Genomic DNA, 18940 nt, shown 5'->3' on the forward strand with positions numbered 1-18940 from the left:
CAAACCCACTCGTAAGTATGCGCAAGTGTGTGTGTGTGTGCGTGTGTCTATATAAATGTGTATAAACGGGTGTGTGTTTATTTCTGTATGTGTGTCAGTTTGAAAGCGACTAGATATATGTAAAATTGTATATTTGTAATATATATATTTGCATTCATACATACACACAAACACACACATATACAAAACACTATAAAATTATATTCACTCACTTATATCTACATAAACACAGAAAAAAACACACACACATACAAAAACAAATACACACACCTACACACAGGCATACACACAGACAAACACACAATCACATACACACATATACACACATATATTCACAAACACACATATACACACAAACACATACACACATATACACGCATATATTCACAAACACACATATACACACATACTCACACAAACACACATACACATTTAGAGACGGCAAAACACACAAGCACACATACACACGTAAACACACTCACAGATACAAACAAAACACACCCACAGGCAAAGACACACACTTACACACAAACACACAAATACACACACACACACACACATATATAATATATATATATGTATATATATATATATATATATATATATATATATATATATATACAAATATATATATATATATATATATATATAAATAAATATTTGCATTCATGCATACACACTAACACACACATAAACACTTACAAAACACTATAATATTATATTCACTCACTTATATGTACTTACACACAAATAAACACACACACATGTATACACACATAGACACACCTACACACAGGCATACACACAGACAAACACACAAACACATACACACATATACACACATATATTCACAAACACACACATACACAGATACACACACACATACACACACAAACACACTCACATACTATCACGAACCCAAACACACGCACACGCGCACGCGTGAGCACACACACACTAACACACTCACACACACACACACACACACAAACAAGCACTCACCCTAACAAACCAAAACAAACACACACTCACATTCGAAAACACACACACACAAACTCTGTATATGTTTACTTGTGTTCTTTTCGTCTACAATTTTAAATTTGACTGCCTTTCTAAACATCAAAGTAAAAAAATACAATTGTTTCCACTATTCAATAAAGTTGACCTCATTTTAATTGCGTCTTCAAAATCTCTTTATAATGCAGCAAATGTTTTTCCTCAATTTTTTTTTCGTTGCGTGCCGTTTTGATATTTATAGATTGTTTCGTGACTGTCCTTCCCTTATTTGGAGAAATTAAAAAAATTGACACAATTGACAGATATAGTCTCAAAGGACATCAAGCATCTCTGGAAAAACTGGAGTATTGGCATTACAACGGTTTTTTATCCGATAAATGTCTATTCGTAGCTTGAAATTTGGCCGTTTTTCTTCGATTACTAAATTCCATTTCCGAAAGCTGGCATTACCATTTTTAAATTTCACAATTTGCTTTTTAAAAGCTCATATTAGTGGGTAACATTTGGCAGTAATCAAAGTTGTTGTACTCAATTACCTTCTGAGAAGTCAATTGAGTAGCGAATGCGTCTTGGTTAAACTTGCGAAGGCCTTTGCGCCGCGTTTGCCTGTTTACTTTCTATTATTTTGAATTCTCAGTTACGAATCTAGTATTCGCGATGCGAATGGCTGACCTTAAGTTGAGCTATCCAATTTGAAGAGCAATTGACTAACGTTAAATTACAAACTGAGTTGCAGCAGTGCAAATAGGAGGAATGAAACAAGATTTAAACAAATTATGATTAAGAAGGAAGTTACATAAGATCACAAGTTAATCACGAAAAATACAGGAAATTAAATTTGTTTACATGAGTGCACAGACAGTTTCCTGTCTGAATCCTGATCAATCATCAAACTGAAGTAAAAGAAGTATGAATAACTAAATGAAAGCATCTGCCCTTCAAATAGGGTACATAAATTAAGTTGAACTAGAATACGTTGATTGATATTCTAAGGGTAATATCCATCCCGTATGACAAAAGTAAAAAGGAAAACGTTTATGAGATTTGATAGAAGGTTGAGAGAGAAACACCTAATATAAAGTGTGCAAAAGATTAGCTTGACATAGTTTGACAAGAAGCTCTCTTGTTCATCTTTGTTCAAACTTGTTCAAGCTCTACTTGTATAATTGACTAGGTAGATGAAGCCTCGAGAAGCAAGAAAGAACATGAGAATGGGTTCTAAGCGACGCTCAAGTTCGAGGGCTTAAGACCAGTTGTTGTAATGGTTAGAACACTAGGCATGCAAGTATAAGATGCTGGATCGAATCCAGTACTGGTCCACTTTCACAGTAGTCTCCACTGTTTAGAACCCCCTAAAAAGTTGGAATCGTCATTTTTTCCAGAGTCAAAGTACGAATTTAACCAGAAATCGGCACTTAGAATGTGAGTTCCTCACGGCGTACACATCAGACAGCAGCAGACGAGACAGCGCTGACGAGGAAAACCCACAAAGCATTGAACCATTTTTGGCAAAAACATCATTTAGCTTACCGGGTCGCGTTTTTGTCGAAAAAAAAATATATGAATTGCGGTGAATACCGGTGGAAAAAACTATTTTAATAAAATGTTTTTTTTTCACCGCATTCACCGCATTCAACGCTAAGAATTGCAATTCTTACATCTTCTCACCGCATTCAGTGCTAAGAATTGCAATTCTTACATCTTTTCAGCCTAATCAACGGAAATCTTACATTCTTTTTAGCCATTTTTAGCGTTGACACCTCGACCCGGTTAAGATATTTTTGTAGTGTTTGCGCCTGTTTAGACCCCTGAGCAAGATTTGACGTCAGATCAATACCTCATACCTGCTCATACTTTTATGCCTAATTGCTCCACACCTCTACCTAACCCCCTTCTGCCTACCCATGCCTCATTACAAACCAAATATACCCTCTCACAGCCTAGCAAACTCCCAAGAAGCTTCTCTCCAACTGCTGTAATTTTTTTTCAAAGTATGAAAATTTTGAATCTCTGTGGTCTCCATTATCAAATAATCTTGGTTTACATTGATCTAAAAAATAAATGTTTGCTGATTATTTCTTATTGCCAATCTTATGTTTTCTCCGATCTCTGACGTTTCTTCCTCTCTCCCTCAGCCTTTTATCTCTCGTTTTTTAATTTCCTCGCGTTAATGAACTGGGCTCAAGTACCCTACCGTTGGATGACATTGCTTCCGAAAAGACTCCCCTCTCATTGGGTGAGATCAATAAAAATTGGGTGAGTTCAATAAAAATTCGGGCTTGTTTCTAATTCATCAAGATATTGATTCAGCTCAACACAAGCATCTAGGAACAGTTATCATCACATTGCGTCCCACACAATCGGGTCGCTGATTATCAGACAAGTTCAATTAATTGCTGCGTTCAACTACGGGGCTCGCGACAACAGCATATTAGCTGATCCTCGTATGATGACAACAGAAAGTGACTGAACTGCTCTGTTGAAGGCAATAATAACGGAAACTGCTGTAATTATTCGCACAGAAAAAGGAGACTTTTTAAAAATGCTCTCTTGAGTAGTGTTAGTTAGTTGTGAAGTTAACTAGTATTAGTTAGGCATGCAAGACCTTTCCAGCCGTTTCCGTTATTATATCGATTTAGTTTTTTGGTTGTCGAATTTTAATTGTTTCAAAAATTATCATAATGAAACTTACCAGACTTTATCAAATTTTCAAAGCAACTTTTTTATTATCAGTGTTGTTCTCCGTGAAATTTTGTTTTTGCTGCCTCTAAATGCATTTATTTCTCAATTAAATTAGTTGATGATCTTTTAAATTAAAAGATTTTGAAACAAAAACATATGCATATTTGTTGAATATTTTATGAGGTAAAACCTATTTATCAGATAACCAATTATGTTCTAAAGTTTTCGTCTATTTTCTCCCTAAAATGCAATTTTAGAAATGTTAAAACAAAAGTGAAGACTGAATTTTTGAGAAAAGTTTAAGAAAATCACAGCTAGCAGTGTTAAAACTCTGCAAGTATTTATAAAGGTAAAATTTTAGTCAGAGTTTGATTGAAAATCAAGCATATGCATAAATAAAATAAACTCACAGAATAACCATGTTCGGCAAGGAAATGTGAGAAAACGCTTCAGAAAGAATTCCTAACAAATATGAAAAAAAACGCAATCAACATATCATAAAGCTTGAAAATATTCCAATTGTAGTTTTTTTTTCTTTTGTACTGGCGTTCTGAATACATTCACTTCAGTTATTATTCCTCGCCGTATTATTGAACACTTGTAAAGGGCAAAAATGTATTTTTAAGAAAATCTTCTTATTTACCTCTACTATTTACCTCTCATAGCGAAAAGAAAAATCACTAAATCCTACGTAGATACCACAATCCAACAGGCAAAGAATTGTTATTAACTAGTTTTATTTGATATCTAAAATTTTGTGCGGCAAAACTTTCGGATGTCCACCAATATTTTAAGCATCCAACGCAGCAGAATTTTTTGTTACCACATTACAAATAGAATCTTTGTGGAACTACACCTTTTGTTGTTTTTCGAGCACTTGACTTTTTCACAACATCCGTCAGAAATGCTGGAAAATACAATAAAGTGTAGGCCCTGATAATATAATTTGTTACCCCAAACCCAGAAAGTTGCAGTGAAATTTGCAATTAACTTTTGAAACCTCTTTTAGGGATTTTTTTCTCTTTTCTTCTTGCTTCATTTTCCCATTTAAGCCTCCTTAATTTTCGCAGATCTATTATTCGCTACATCTCGAAAACAAAAAGGTTGTTTTCGAAACTTTTCTATAGAAAAAGTTTAGTATAATTCAAGAGTTCTGTATAAACTTCTCTTGACTTTTTTGACATTTTCCCCTTTCCAACAGTTTATCTCTCGTTTATTCAGCAAAATTTGCTTTTATTCATGACGAATTCATATCTGAAACCTCTATATAATTTTAAAAAAATTTCAACACAAAAATTTTCAAGGAACTGATCAAAGTTCGGATTGTTTTTGTAGCACAAATTATAAAGGTTTTTAGTTTTTTTCCAAACCAAAAAAACTATGGCCATATTGCCTGCTTGGCAATTTTTGATACATTTTTTGTTGTGAACGAGAAAATATAAAACTCTCTTCTTCCCTCATTTTGATTGCAATTGGTCGGAAGTAGTTCGAATAGTCTTCACTTAGTTTATTTCATGTCCCTTCGAAGGAATAAATTTTGGGTGAATAATACAAAAAGTAAAATTTAACTTTGACCGCAAGAAACTGCAATGTGTCAGCACAACACAGATAGTTTTATCTAAGTATCTTTTACCTACTATTAAGAATTTTCTTTCAAGGTACTATTTTTTGTTACACTGATTGGATGATTGAATGATTTGTTGTTTGGGTTTTTTGTTTTTAAATAGCTAGTGAGCTTTGCCGAGTTGGAGACCAATTTATTTCCGAATATTGAGAATAGCCGTCTTATAGTTTATACCTGTCTCTTCTTAGCATTCAATTGAAAAATTTTTTTGATTGAGGATTTAATGTTTTTTTATTTTTGTTTGAAAGTTGAACTTTGTTATTGGTATGCTTGCCTGCAAAAATATTTCAAAAAACCTTTTAGATTTTTTTAAAAATATTTCTGATTTTTGTGTTTCACTTGCAAACAGTTTTCATGCATATTTTGAAAGAATATAGTGGTTTAATAGAAGATTAAAAAATCAGGATGCTGGAACATGCGATTGAGTCACCAAGTGAGTTCTAATAAATTTATAAGTGCCCAAAAACTCTGAAACTGCTGGAAAGGCTGAAAGGCAAGATGAACATTGTGATTTGAGTTTACGAAGTGCAACTATTCTCAATTTTATCAAAACAATTTTAAATGAATTGGTCTGACTGTTTTTAGCCAGATTGAAAAATGATCTTATGCTATTTTTGTTTCACTATACTAATAGCTTAGGCTGCTAAAACACAAAACAGTTAAGCTACCACTATAAAATTTTGAGGAAAAAAATCAATAATTGACGATATCACAGTACTGCAAAATTTTTAACTCAGAAGTGATCTAAAATTGCAATTCTGAAGACTGATGCGTACACCAGAACAATTGTTGTTGGGTTCCTTTCTCATTACAAGAAAAAGCAATCTGTAAAAGTACATTAGTACATAAAAAACCAGGCATGCCTCAAAATAAGAATACAAGATTCAGTAAATGTTTTTCAAGTAAAAATAGAAAGGGCTGAATTAGTTGAAAATCAAATAATTTTTAAAGATCTGACAAATTGAAGGAAATTGAACAAATTTTATATCGTGAAAGTAACTGATTTAGTGCCGAAACTTTCAATAATTTGATCAAAAATGTTCCCTAAAGCAATGAAAACCTGCTGAACTGGACCGATTGATCAGGTATCATGGCAAATCAAAGCAAAAAAGCCATTTTAGAGCCAATACATTTACATGAAAACGCTAACTTATGGCAGAAAACTGCCTAAAAGTTAACCTTGATAAACTTCAGCAATCGGTGATATAATAGCATGAAATCTTGCAAACCATTAGATTGGATCATTTTGTCTAATTCCACTGTAGCATATGTTTATCTTAATTTCTGTTTCATCACCACTTTCGAAGAAAAGAGTTTATTGCTACTACTTTTTTCATTATAGACCATGTTAAAGCTTTCTTTGCAATGGAGAGTTTTTTCAACAGCTGCCTAGTTCAATTAACGCAGGTGTCAAAATGAGATTGAGATACAATTTTTACTGGAGGTACTTAGACTGTTAGCTGGTTTCATTGAAAACTTTGATGAGAGTGTACGTTAAGGGTTGAAAAGCAATTTTGGGCAAAAAATCTCCAAAAAAATATTTTTCATTTTTTTTACCGAAGGTCAATCGATCTGCTTCATCATTTAAAATGATTGACAGTTCTCTTCCTAAAACAGAACAGCAGGCATAGCAAAAGCTGATACACGGTCTACTTAGGAAAAAAATAGGCGTCATTTTTTTTAAAATTTCTGAAAATTTTAGGATGAGTTGTGAATTTTTAATTGACTGCCTTGAAAAGTGAAATTTTGCATATATGATCGACGACAAAAAAAAACAGAAATATAAATTTTCTCTCGCTCGCGCTCTCTCTCTCTCTCTCTCTCCCACCCAAAGAGCAAACATGACAGGATGCAATCGGCATGCTTGTGGTTCAATTTCCTCATAACAATTGTAAGATCTTGAGATGCCGACTTGCCTGACGACCTACCACTTCCGCTAGAATATCTGGAACCACTTGATGAGAGCACCGTACGCTGGTATATCCAGGCCTAAGACCGAAAACAAAAATTTTTGAAAACAAACTCTCATCAAGTTGATATCAAAATTTTTTATAGCGTTGTGTGAAATTGACCAATCTAAATATCCTCATTAAGTCCTATACAGACTTGTTCTTGATTATGTTAACCCATTTTACTATCATAATCCACAAAAGTCCTCATTATGATCCATTAAGAAACGTTCATTTGAATTTAATAAAAAAATGAATGAAAAATTTGCACACAGAACCACAAAAGGAGAGTGCATGACCAAATTCAACTATGACAAGAACGTTCTGAAAATAGGAATATTTTGTTAGACGCTATATATGTACTGGATTGTGGAACCTTGATACAAGCGAAGAGAAATTGAAAGGTCTGGAGAGCTTTCGATTAAATCTGACACTTTATGCGAGCAGTTTTCGGAAGTGGTTTTTTTTCAGGAACTCCATTTTTGACAGAGTATTTTCCTCGGATAAGTAACACTAGCTACTTCAGATGTTAATTTCATGTTTAGCCGAAAACGAAATCCTTAATTTTGATCTAAAATATTGTACAGGAAAAATAGAATGTATATATTATACCGGCCCCAGTCGAGACCAGATGGTTATCTTGCAAGGTTCTGCCAGAATCTTGCAAAAACTGCCTGTCTTGCAAGATCTGACAGAAAAATGGTTATCTTGCAAGATCTGGCAGAAAAATGGTTATCTTGCAAGATTCTTGCAAGTTCGTTCCGGTCGAGCTGTCCTCTCATTGGCTCTCATTCATGCAACACATTTCATTTCGACCAGAAATTTACTTTAACCGACTGGTGATGAAAGTAACTTGCTCATCAATCCGAAAAAAAAATCCCTCTTAAGTTTTTGCCGCTTGAGGGCCATACAAACTTAGAGTGGGATAAGTTATCCGGAACAATTTTGCAAGAAAGCCAAATATCCCTCATGAAAATGTGACTTCAAAGTCATAAATATTAAAAGATGATTTTTTAAACAACAACTTAAATTATTTTCAGACAGCAGCTATTGCTTCTGGACGCAGATCTGGCGATAGGGGAAGGGGTAATAAACTAGCTAGAAGAGGTGATAAAGTGGAATGGGAGGATCTGTATCCCTGGGTTGAAGACATTCTGCTCTCTCTGGACATTTTGAGCGTCGTATCGGCTGTGATCGGTGTGATCGGAAACATCTTCACAATTCTCGTCATTTCTAAGTTAGCTATTTTTATGGGTGTCAGCTTTAGAATTTCTTTTTAACAGGTAACACGCTGGTGGCGCAGGGGGGGGGAGAGAAATATGCACAAACCGAAAACATCCCGGATGTCATTTTTTACAGTGCCAAATATCAAGTATAGTCAAAGGAAATTGGCAGTTTTCTAATTATTTTGAATAGATTGGAGGCACTTTAACGCGAGGTCACTTGATTCGAATCTTCAAATGGAAAAATTTGAGATGATATGGAAGTATTTGTGATATATATGGAAATTTTGGGATAATAATGGAAATATTCGGTATTAATTTAAACCAAAGCTGACTCATGTCGATGCAAGTTTTTATTTGAGTATGATCATTTTTCGATCACGTTGTTTGAGTTGAAAGTTATGAAACGTTATGAAACAAACGATGGATGGTATTAAAAGACTTAAAATTGTCCTAAATAATCGGGGTTGACAGTTCGTTGCTCGATAAAAGACGGGGTCGCCATGTGTGACACTGTTTTGCGCCAAAATTTTTGTAAATTACCCTTTTCGCTCGGCTGTGACCGGTTTCTTTAGAAATTTCAAAATTTTGAGGCAGAACTCGAGAAGAGAAATCAAGACGACATTTTGAAACACCATTTTGTCATATTTTTTAACAATAACCAAACATTTCTTAAAGGAGCGGATCACAATTGTTAACTTTCCCTCTGTTTCCTCATAAAATTACTGAAAAACTAAAATAGGTCAATTTTGTTCAATTCATAGATTTTAAAACACTCAAAAGTATTTAATTTCCCAATTATGTTGATCAAAAATTGTATTTTTCTATCAATGCACAAACAATTAGTAAGGAAATTCATGATCAAAGAATTTGAGGGCAGACATTACATTTATTCCAGTGCTTACATTTAAACTTGCTTAAATCCTGATTTCTACAATGCTATCTGAAATCATGAAATACAATTTTGCTTTTAGAGGCATATTGTATGGAAATCACATAAAAGCATAATGAGCCTCAGAAATTGTGCTTCCGATTACTTTTGACTGTCAGAAGAATGAAAATTTCTGGCCAAGGTTCATCTTTTGGATATATAAAATATTGAGGAATTTGCGTTTGAGTAATTGAAAAAACTACCGATCACATTTTTTTGCTTTTTTGAATTTTAGTCAGATACAATTGTCGGTGGTGAGAATGGGTCAAACCAAATTGACAGAGGCGTTGAATCCAGCGAACAGATATATTGAACCTTGTTATCAAATCGGGTGAAGGAGTTCATCCAGTCCCACGCCAAAAAGTGGCATATCCCAATCATCGCAGACGGAACATATCTGTGTGCAGACTTTTGCTTACAAAAATTCTTATATCCAGTCGTTTGTGCGTTCAAAAATGACTCTATCCACACGTTCTTTCATCCAACTTAAAACACTCACGTGCACATTTTGAAATGCCGAAAGTCTGCAGCGCCAGAAGTTAAAATGCCAGAAGTTGCTACTAAGCCAGAAGTTGAATTTCGTTGACTTTCGTCATTTTAAAACGTGCGCGTTTCGTGTTTTAAGCATGGTTAAGTGAGTCTGCAGAAGTCACTCCGAAAATCTGACTTAATATCTCGAACCGCTTCGCCGTACTCGATAAACGCCAGAAGTTCTCAGTAACTTCAAGCAGAGTCACTTAACCATCACATAATTTTGCTGGATTTTGTCGTTGTTGTTTATATCGCTTTAAATGGAATGATTTCTCAAGTCGAACAAACGATGTGATCAATCGTTGCCGCAACATCTTCAATTAACTTCCTGGCAATCTCAAAATTAAAGCAATTTCGCGTTTACTATTAGCATTGCGTTACTACTAATCAATCTCACCAACGATTCTCAACTTTTTAAAAAATTTTTCGTGAAATTATAATTTCTGTTTCTTTTAGTTATGTTCAGACGTAGAGCATACATACAAAAAACACCTTTATATCAGACCCATCATTTGATGCAGGCCTAGAAATTAAATCGTCATCATTTGAAGACGTCCAATTCAACCAGTATAGGTCCCGCATTGTACTTAGAATGGCTGAGTACACCTGAGGAGAAGGAATTATTTCAGTATTATGAGATGAAATATTCAGTTTATCTGTCTGAATGTCACAATTGAGACTCAAACTGTTTTCCTAATGCTTTTTAAAAGTTTTCACCAATTGGTTTTTATAAGTTACTTTATATAAAATATCTTTTGGAGGGAATCTTCTCTGCGTTTGAGTTTTTAACAAGCTTCAACTCAAGTCGATAGATAATTTAGAACACTAGTGAGACTTCTGAATCAACCATTGAGTGTCAACTGATAGTTTAGCCAACAGTTCAACTGTTTTTCGAGCTTTTTGCAGTATAATTCGAATGACTTGGGATATTTTTGCTCGTTAGGGTCCCTATGGCCAAAGTTCTGTGAGATAAAAGTCACTTATAGACAGTATTTTGTGCGCTCACTCATATTTAAAGACATTGTTGTTTTGAACGCACGATAACCTTTTTTTGGCCACGGACCTCAGTCTGGGGAGTATAGTCCAACCAAAATTTTAGTTGTTTTGTTTAGAGGGAAAAACCTTCGGCAAGTTGAAGAAAAAAAAATAAAAGCAAAAAAATTGAAATACGGACAGATTATTCCAAACTTACTCAATATTTATTTTTTATGATCGGGGTACGAATAAGGGATATAATTAAGACTTTTTAATACTACCAAATTTCTAGTAAAGATTACCTTCAATTGACAGGTGGAACAATCTCTCCTCTGGGGCTTGTTTTATGCTGAACTTGGCCTGTGTGGACTTGGTTGCCGTGGCAACAGACGGTCTCTTTGGCAAGTTCTTCCGACTCACCCTAGACTGGTCTATCAACAACGTGAACAATTTCTTTTGTTCCGGGATGACTTTTGTGAACTGGTTCACGACAATCGCCTCGTACTATGCAACCGTTCTCTTCAGGGATCTGTTTTTTTTAATCTAAAATCAGCAATATCTACCCAAATTGGGGTGGCAGACGGAAGCGACTTCTGATCAGAGTTAATTATCCTCTGATCAGACCAACTCAGACAATTCTCCAGAATTTTGTGCTCTGGAACAGATTTCCAGACCCTGCAATTTTTGTCTGGAAACGCACCTTGTGTTCGACTTGGGTCTGCTCAGGGGTCACAACACAAAATTGTATTTGTCTACCTCCTTTTGAGTGTTTTGGAAAAACTTAATAGAGTATTTAGTTCCAAAACAAATTAAGCTAAGTCAGCTTAGAGTAAAAATCGGTTGTTGCCTAAATACCCCTTTTTTTCTCAGTGCGACAATTATTGTTTAATATCAATTTTCGTCATTTTTGAGGTTCTGTCGTTCTTGAAGCTATCGCGATCTCTGAGATAATTTTTATAAAGTCATCGTTAGCTCACATAATCTCGTTGGTTAGAGCGATTTTTGTCAACCTACGTTTTGTGCCTCATTTTTATCTCAAGTTTTCAAAATTGCCCGTGTCGAAAAAAACTAACAATTAATTTGCGTGCATCTGGCATTTGGATTTGATTGATACCACTTAAAAGTCTAATTATGTCAACTGAAGTCTGGATGGATTCAGCTCCGCATTCTTATCGATTTTCAATTGAATGACTCTTTGATCAAAAAAATTTTTCCCCGCATGAACATTTATTGTTCCATTTTTTTTTCAAAAAGGGGAGTGTACATGCAAGACCGGCTGTTTTTGTTCATTCAATTTTTTACTGTTTGCTTACGCATAGTAGAGAGAAAAAAATAGCACTCACAGAGCACTTAGAGGATACTGTTGATATTTACAAAAAACTACTAAGTTTATTGCTCGACAGAAAAGAGAAATTCTTTTTTAAAAATTGAAAAAAAAACAGGAAAAGAGAAACGGTTTGGGGGTGTGAGTGCTGACAATGAAATTACACTATTAATTTATATTAATTTTTTAAAAGAAACTTAGAAAAATATCATGAACTTTTATAATTATATATATATTTGTTTATTGAATTAAATTTTAAAAGTAAACAAAAATATGATTTCTCTATTAAAATTATGTTTCTAAAATACAAATGAAATATCAGTTTTACTAATTCCTCTCTTCTTAATGGTACCCAATTTAGGCTTTTACTATTTTGTGAATCAGTAGATCTTCAATTTAATCCATCAGAAAATTTTTTAGAATATGCGAATTGGAACGTTAAACAAAATACAAATTTTTAGAAAAAATAAAAAGAAACAAATAAAAAGCTAAATCTATTTAATTACTGTATTCCAATTTCCAAAAAACCATTGATTTCCACTTGCATGAAAAAATTCGATTACCTCTTTGGTGATTTTGCTGGCTTCTCGAACCAACTATTTTGCGTGCAAATTAAAAATTCTATATGATAGACTAATTGATTAATTGGAAAACTGTTGCAAACATTGTTAACTTTGTTGATTTAGGATGTAAAAAGATCTAATTTTTTAAAAAAATTTATTTAAATTTATCCGTTTTTGCAAATTTCTCTGAGTACTGTGCTAAAAGTTAAAATTTCGTCAAAAACTTAATTTGATTGAATATTGAATATTTGATATCCAATATGATAACAATAGAGAACAATTTGGTGAGAAAAAAAATTTTGTTTATTTTTTATTTTTAAACTATTTTGACTGTTTCTGATGCACCTGTTAACTTTTAATTTTATTTTTTCCACTTATCTCTAGTTGATATACAGTTGAACTCTAAGGAAAAAAAACAAGAAAAAGAAGACAGCTTTAAGATATTTTTGCGTTAAATAGAAAAAGAAACTCAAATCAGGAACATTTGTCGGATAAAAAGAAAACCATATTTTTTTCTGGTCAATTTAAGGGCTGATTTATGCTATATAGAATTCCAAGGGCTAATTTATGCAGAATTGAATCTTTTAGAGACATTCAAAAGCGTAACAGAAAAAGCAAAAATTTCAAAAAAGAACAAAAAGTGTTTCTTAAACCTCCTTGTTTCAGAGTTAAATTTACTTCGATCTATTTGTTGTTCAAGCCGTTTGTTTTTAATCAGCACGAAGATTCAATTGAATTTCAATAAAGATCTCTTACATGGTTTCACTTCAATTAATAAAAGCTGGAAATTATTTTGTCAGTCAGAACAGAATTTTGTTTTCTAAATTGCTGCCTAATATATGCTGCCAAAACTAAGTCTATTATTTCTTTGAGTGTTTTCTGCTTCTATGAATGGTGGAATTGATTACGCATGGGGAATTTTTAACTAAAAGTTGAGAAAAAATTTATCAATTAATAAAAACATTAATATTTTTGTCAATGCTGCAATCCTTTACTCAATTCACGCTAGACAGACTGACTTTACAACACCAAAACAGATATTTTTTTCAAAGTTTCACAAAAACATTTCACATGCTTGATGTAACTAGAACGCAAAAATAACTTAAGTATTTCAATACGAAAAATTAAAAAATAACATCAAATTTTTTCTTCAGCTCGTCATATAAATAATAAAGAAAATCATTTTTTGTTTTGTTTCATTCAAAATTTCCCGAAATTAAAGTTTTCCAAATATAGGATAAATGGATTGAAAAACTATTTCAATCGAGGTCTTTCAGAAAAGACGAACTTTAGACACAATTAACAACTCGGAACTTTGATGATTTTTTGATATTTTGTGGATTTCTATAAAAAAAAAGAATTAAATTCGACTGGACCTTGATTCTAACAAAATTGTTTAGATTGAATAAGCTGGGCAAATTGTAAATTGAAAATTAATGAGAACAAATAGATCATTTTTATGTTCTAGCGTGTAAACTGATCCTTGATTCACGTTTATTTTCCAAAATACTAAGTGTTTTTTAAAGATAAATTTCCTTTGCAACTGATTGCTCTAGCTGAACTCCAGTTTTCTGAGTGGTCAGTTAGTTTTGAAAAATAATAGGCAATGTGCGCTGATTTAACGTTCTTTAAAGGTACATCGAAAAGGGTGCTGAGATTTTTTTCAATTTCTACAATAAAGAAAGTTAAAATTAAAGTTGCTTCAAAGATAGTTAATCAATTTGGGCTTTGCAGAAAGTAATGAGCAACATAGCTTCTGCTTTCTACACAGAGTTATTTCCTTGTCAAACTTGATAAGTATGTGGGAAACTTGTGTGCAGCGCACTGTCTTGCACGGGCAGTGTTGTTTGCGCTTTGTACATAAATATTGCTACGTTACTAAGAGAAACTTTTTCTACATTAGATTATGTATTCAAACTCAATGCAAAATGTGCATTTTTCAAAAAATTTTTTGGTCTGATTTGATCATTTAGTTTTTGATATGAACAAAATAAATGACAAAATGCTGATACAAAAAAAATCTGAAAAAGAATACTTAATTCGGCTTAAGGAGTTTGGTCGTTTGTTTTTACAACGAGAAATGATTCAAAAGCAACAATTGATTATGTTCCTTAAAGGGAATTGTTTTACGGTACATTTTGAAAGTATATCCAAAACTTGGCAACGAAGCCCACTGTTTCTTCAACCCAGATCTGCTTGACATATGTATTTCAACTGTAGGTGATATCATCAATGAGAGCACAGTATTTTTTCTGTTATCTTCCTTTTTTAAAAAGGGCCGACATTTGCTTATGACTTTTATCAAGTAAAATTAAAATTATATCTTGAGAAATAAATTTGAAAAGCCTTGATAGGAAACATGCAAAGATTGCCAAGATCTTGCCGTCTCGCATCACATGACAAAAAACAAGATTTGCTATATTGCTCCTGACTAATTAATCGGGCTAGATAAAATTTTGCAAGATCTTTGCATGCGTGGGTTGAGAAGGGATGGTTGTCTTATGAGACTCTTATTTCGGTCAATTTTTAGGAACAGACAAGATGGAGGTTCTACTTGAAAACACTTGCAAAGAATGCTTAGCTTATAAGAATTATAAATTTTGTAAGTGGGATGAGTAAGATCGTCGCAAGTTTATCCCACGCATGATTTTATTTATTTTTTGTGGCGTAAGATATTAATTTATTTCCAAACATAGATAAAAAATACTTGCGTGCCGTTAGCGATCATTCTTTTTCTTACAAATTTGTTAAACATTGTAGAATGTGGTAAGATAACATGAGAGAGGGAGAGTAAGTTACATAATTTAGGTCAAGTTAATTAGGTTAATTTAGGTAATTGAGTTTAGCTTTTTAATATTAAAGGTTATTGTTTCGAAGGCGCCAGAGAGGTGATTTGAGTGATTTATCTTAAACAAGCAAATTAATGAACAAAAGCATATTGAGCTGTCGATATATTTAGTTGAATTAGCAAAGTTGTATTTGTGCATCAGGTCAAAGTCGAAGTGAGTGATTTAAGTAAACTAGAGAGCGAAGATTTGAAGTGAACTAGATTCTTTGAACAGAATTGGAAATTCAATTTGAAGTAAACAAATGTGCTATTTTGAAGTGACAACGATAAGGGGGGTAGCAGAACTTGGTGCCCTGCAAATGTGGGAGTTATCTTAAGCGGACGCTTATGAAATTTTGATGTCATAATGTCAGGTACACCCAATGATCATCTCATGCTGCTATGCTTTTTGGGCCAATCCGGCTACCCAACCCCGAGCTATTAACACCGGAAGTAGGGTGATTTGAAGGTTTTCGATATTTTAAGTGGAAATATGAACTTTTGAGTAGGAAATAAGTGTATTAACCAGTCGAAACTAGGTTTACGTGTGAATTAATGTACTGAGTAATCTTGGGACGAGTCTAGGAAGCATAATTATGATTTTTAAAATGAAAATGCAGTCTTAGCGGAAAAGTAGTTAACACTTAAATTGAAAAGGCAATTTCTCAAAAAGTTAAAATTCGGATTGACCTGAAAGTTGGGGGACAGACTAATTAGGGTACAAGGAATCCGATTCTGCAGTTGGATTTGACACCAGACCAACCCGCACGGAACTAGCGCACGCCGGTGCTGCGGGACGTAAAATTTAAATTGCTCGTGGTGTAATGGTAGTAGCTTCATGATTTTTGCAGGGTTAGTGTAACTTTTCAAGTGCTTTCTAATGGTCCTCTTTTTAACTTGGTGCGATCGGAACTTGGTGCAAACGGGTGCGATCGGAAGTCGGTGCTTCGGGACGATCCGAGTGCCGAAAACCAGAAATTGGCCTTTTTGAGCCGCCGAATGACTTTGAAATGGTAATAATATGATAACCTGAGACAATTAGTGGCAAAAAATACCCACCCCGGTCAATTTTGACGAATCCGGATTTTTCGGGTTTCGGCACCCACGACTCCTTAAAATATTGAGAAATAAATTCGAAAAGCCTTGATAGGAAACAAGCAAAGATTGCCAAAATCTTGCCGTCTCGTATCACATGACAAAAAACAAGATTTGCTATTTTGCTCCTGACTAATTAATCGGGCTAGATAAAATTTTGCAAGATCTTTGCATGCGTGGGTTGAGATGGGATGGTTGTCTTATGAGACTCTTATTTCGGTCAATTTTAGGAACAGACAAGATGGACATTCTACTTGAAAACACTTGCAAAGAATGCTTAGCTTATAAGAATTATAAATTTTGTAAGTGGGATGAGTAAGATCGTCGCAAGTTCATCCCACTGAAGCTTTGATTTTATTTATTTTTTGTGGCGTAAGATATTAATTTATTTCCAAACATAGATAAAAAATACTTGCGTGCCGTTAGCGATCATTCTTTTTCTTACAAATTTGTTAAACATAGTAGAATGTGGTAAGATGACATGAGAGAGGGAGAGTAAGTTACATAATTTAGGTTAAGTTAATTAGGTTAATTTAGGTAATTGAGTTTAGCTTTCTAATATTAAAGGTTATTGTTTCGAAGGCGCCAGAGAGGTGATTTGAGTGATTTATCTTAAACCAGCAAATTAATGAACAAAATCATATTGAGCTGTCGATATATTTAGTTGAATTAGCAAAGTTGTATTTGTGCATCAGGTCAAAGTCGAAGTGAGTGATTTAAGTAAGCTAGAGAGCGAAGATTTGAAGTGAACTAGATTCTTTGAACAGAATTGGAAATTCAATTTGAAGTAAACAAATGTGCTATTTTGAAGTGACAACGATAAGGGGGGTAGCAGAACTTGGTGCCCTGCAAATGTGGGAGTTATCTTAAGCGGACGCTTATGAAATTTTGATGTCATAATGTCAGGTACACCCAATGATCATCTCATGCTGCTATACTTTTTGGGCCAATCTGGCTACCCAACCCCGAGCTATTAACACCGGAAGTAGGGTGATTTGAAGGTTTTCGATATTTTAAGTGGAAATATGAACTTTTGAGTAGGAAATAAGTGTATTAACCAGTCGAAACTAGGTTTACGTGTGAATTAATGTACTGAGTAATCTTGGGACGAGTCTAGGAAGCATAATTATGATTTTTAATATGAAAATGCAGTTTTAGCGAAAAAGTAGTTAACACTTAAATTGAAAAGGCAATTTCTCAAAAAGTTGAAGTCGGATTGACCTGAAAATTTGGGGATAGACTAATTTGGGTAGAAGGAATTCGATTCTGCAGTTGGATTTGACACCAGACCAACCCGCACGGAATTAGCGCACGCTGGTGCTGCGGGACGTAAAATTTAAATTGCTCGTGGAGTTATGGTGGTAGCCGCATGATTTTTGCAGGGTTAGTGTAACTTTTCAAGTGCTTTCTAATGGTCCTATTTTTAACTTGGTGCGATCGGAACTTGGTGCGAACGGGTGCGATCGGAAGTCGGTGCTTCGGGACAACCCGAGTGCCGAAAACCAGAAATTGGCCTTTTTTGTCCGCCGAATGACTTTGAAATGGTAATAATATGATAACCTGAGACAATTAGTGGCAAAAAATACCCATCCCGGTCAATTTTGACGAATCCGCATTTTTCGGGTTTCGGCACCCACGACTCCTTAAAAAATTGCAAATTGCAAACGACTCGCAACGGCTGATCCGTTGGTCATGAAATTTGGCAGGAAATTAGGTGGCACCCTATAGGTATGGAAATTTGGGGTCATCCGGGAGGTCAAGGAAAAGCGTGCGCAGTCATTGCTCGTGTTCTATTAGGAGTTAGGTCATAAAAATTGGTGCGTAGGTGTAACTATGGAAGGAATTTCCGCGCAAATAATTAATTAACAAATTGATCCTTCATCTTTGGCTATTGACCCCTAAGTGGCCCCTAGAGGTGAAACTTTGGGCTTTTAGGAATATTAGACTTTTCGGCTGTTTTTAACTAGGGAATTGCATGAAATAGTTTCAGAATTGGAAATAACAATTGCTCTTAGCTTTAGAGTTGAGTTTGGTTAATTATTCATTACATGATTTTTGACAGGTATTGATTGCAGCTCATTAATTTTATAGCGGAAATAAAGGTATAAGAACTTTTCAGAGCAACGTTCAATGTTTACTAAGCAAACACTGATTGACATGTCAAGTGCAAATAAGAGATAAAGTGGAGTGGATTTGTTT

At 34.1% G+C, this 18940-nt stretch overlaps 2 protein-coding genes across 2 annotated transcripts in view; both read left to right on the top strand.

Moving 5' to 3' along the window:
• LOC142345131 (uncharacterized) overlaps positions 1-11479 on the top strand; it is a 12890-nt gene extending 1411 nt beyond the window's left edge. The window contains exons 2-3 of the mRNA XM_075397510.1: positions 8313-8509; positions 11248-11479. Of these exons, the coding sequence (XP_075253625.1) occupies positions 8313-8509; positions 11248-11479 (429 nt within the window). The remainder of the gene's footprint in view (positions 1-8312; positions 8510-11247) is intronic.
• The window catches only part of LOC142335045 (dihydrolipoyllysine-residue succinyltransferase component of 2-oxoglutarate dehydrogenase complex, mitochondrial-like), a 559039-nt gene that overhangs the window by 390432 nt on the left and 149667 nt on the right, over positions 1-18940 (top strand). The window lies entirely within an intron of this gene.

The sequence above is a fragment of the Convolutriloba macropyga genome, chromosome 1, assembly GCF_964194025.1.
Source record: "Convolutriloba macropyga chromosome 1, txConMacr16.3, whole genome shotgun sequence".
Classification (NCBI taxonomy): domain Eukaryota; kingdom Metazoa; phylum Xenacoelomorpha; order Acoela; family Convolutidae; genus Convolutriloba; species Convolutriloba macropyga.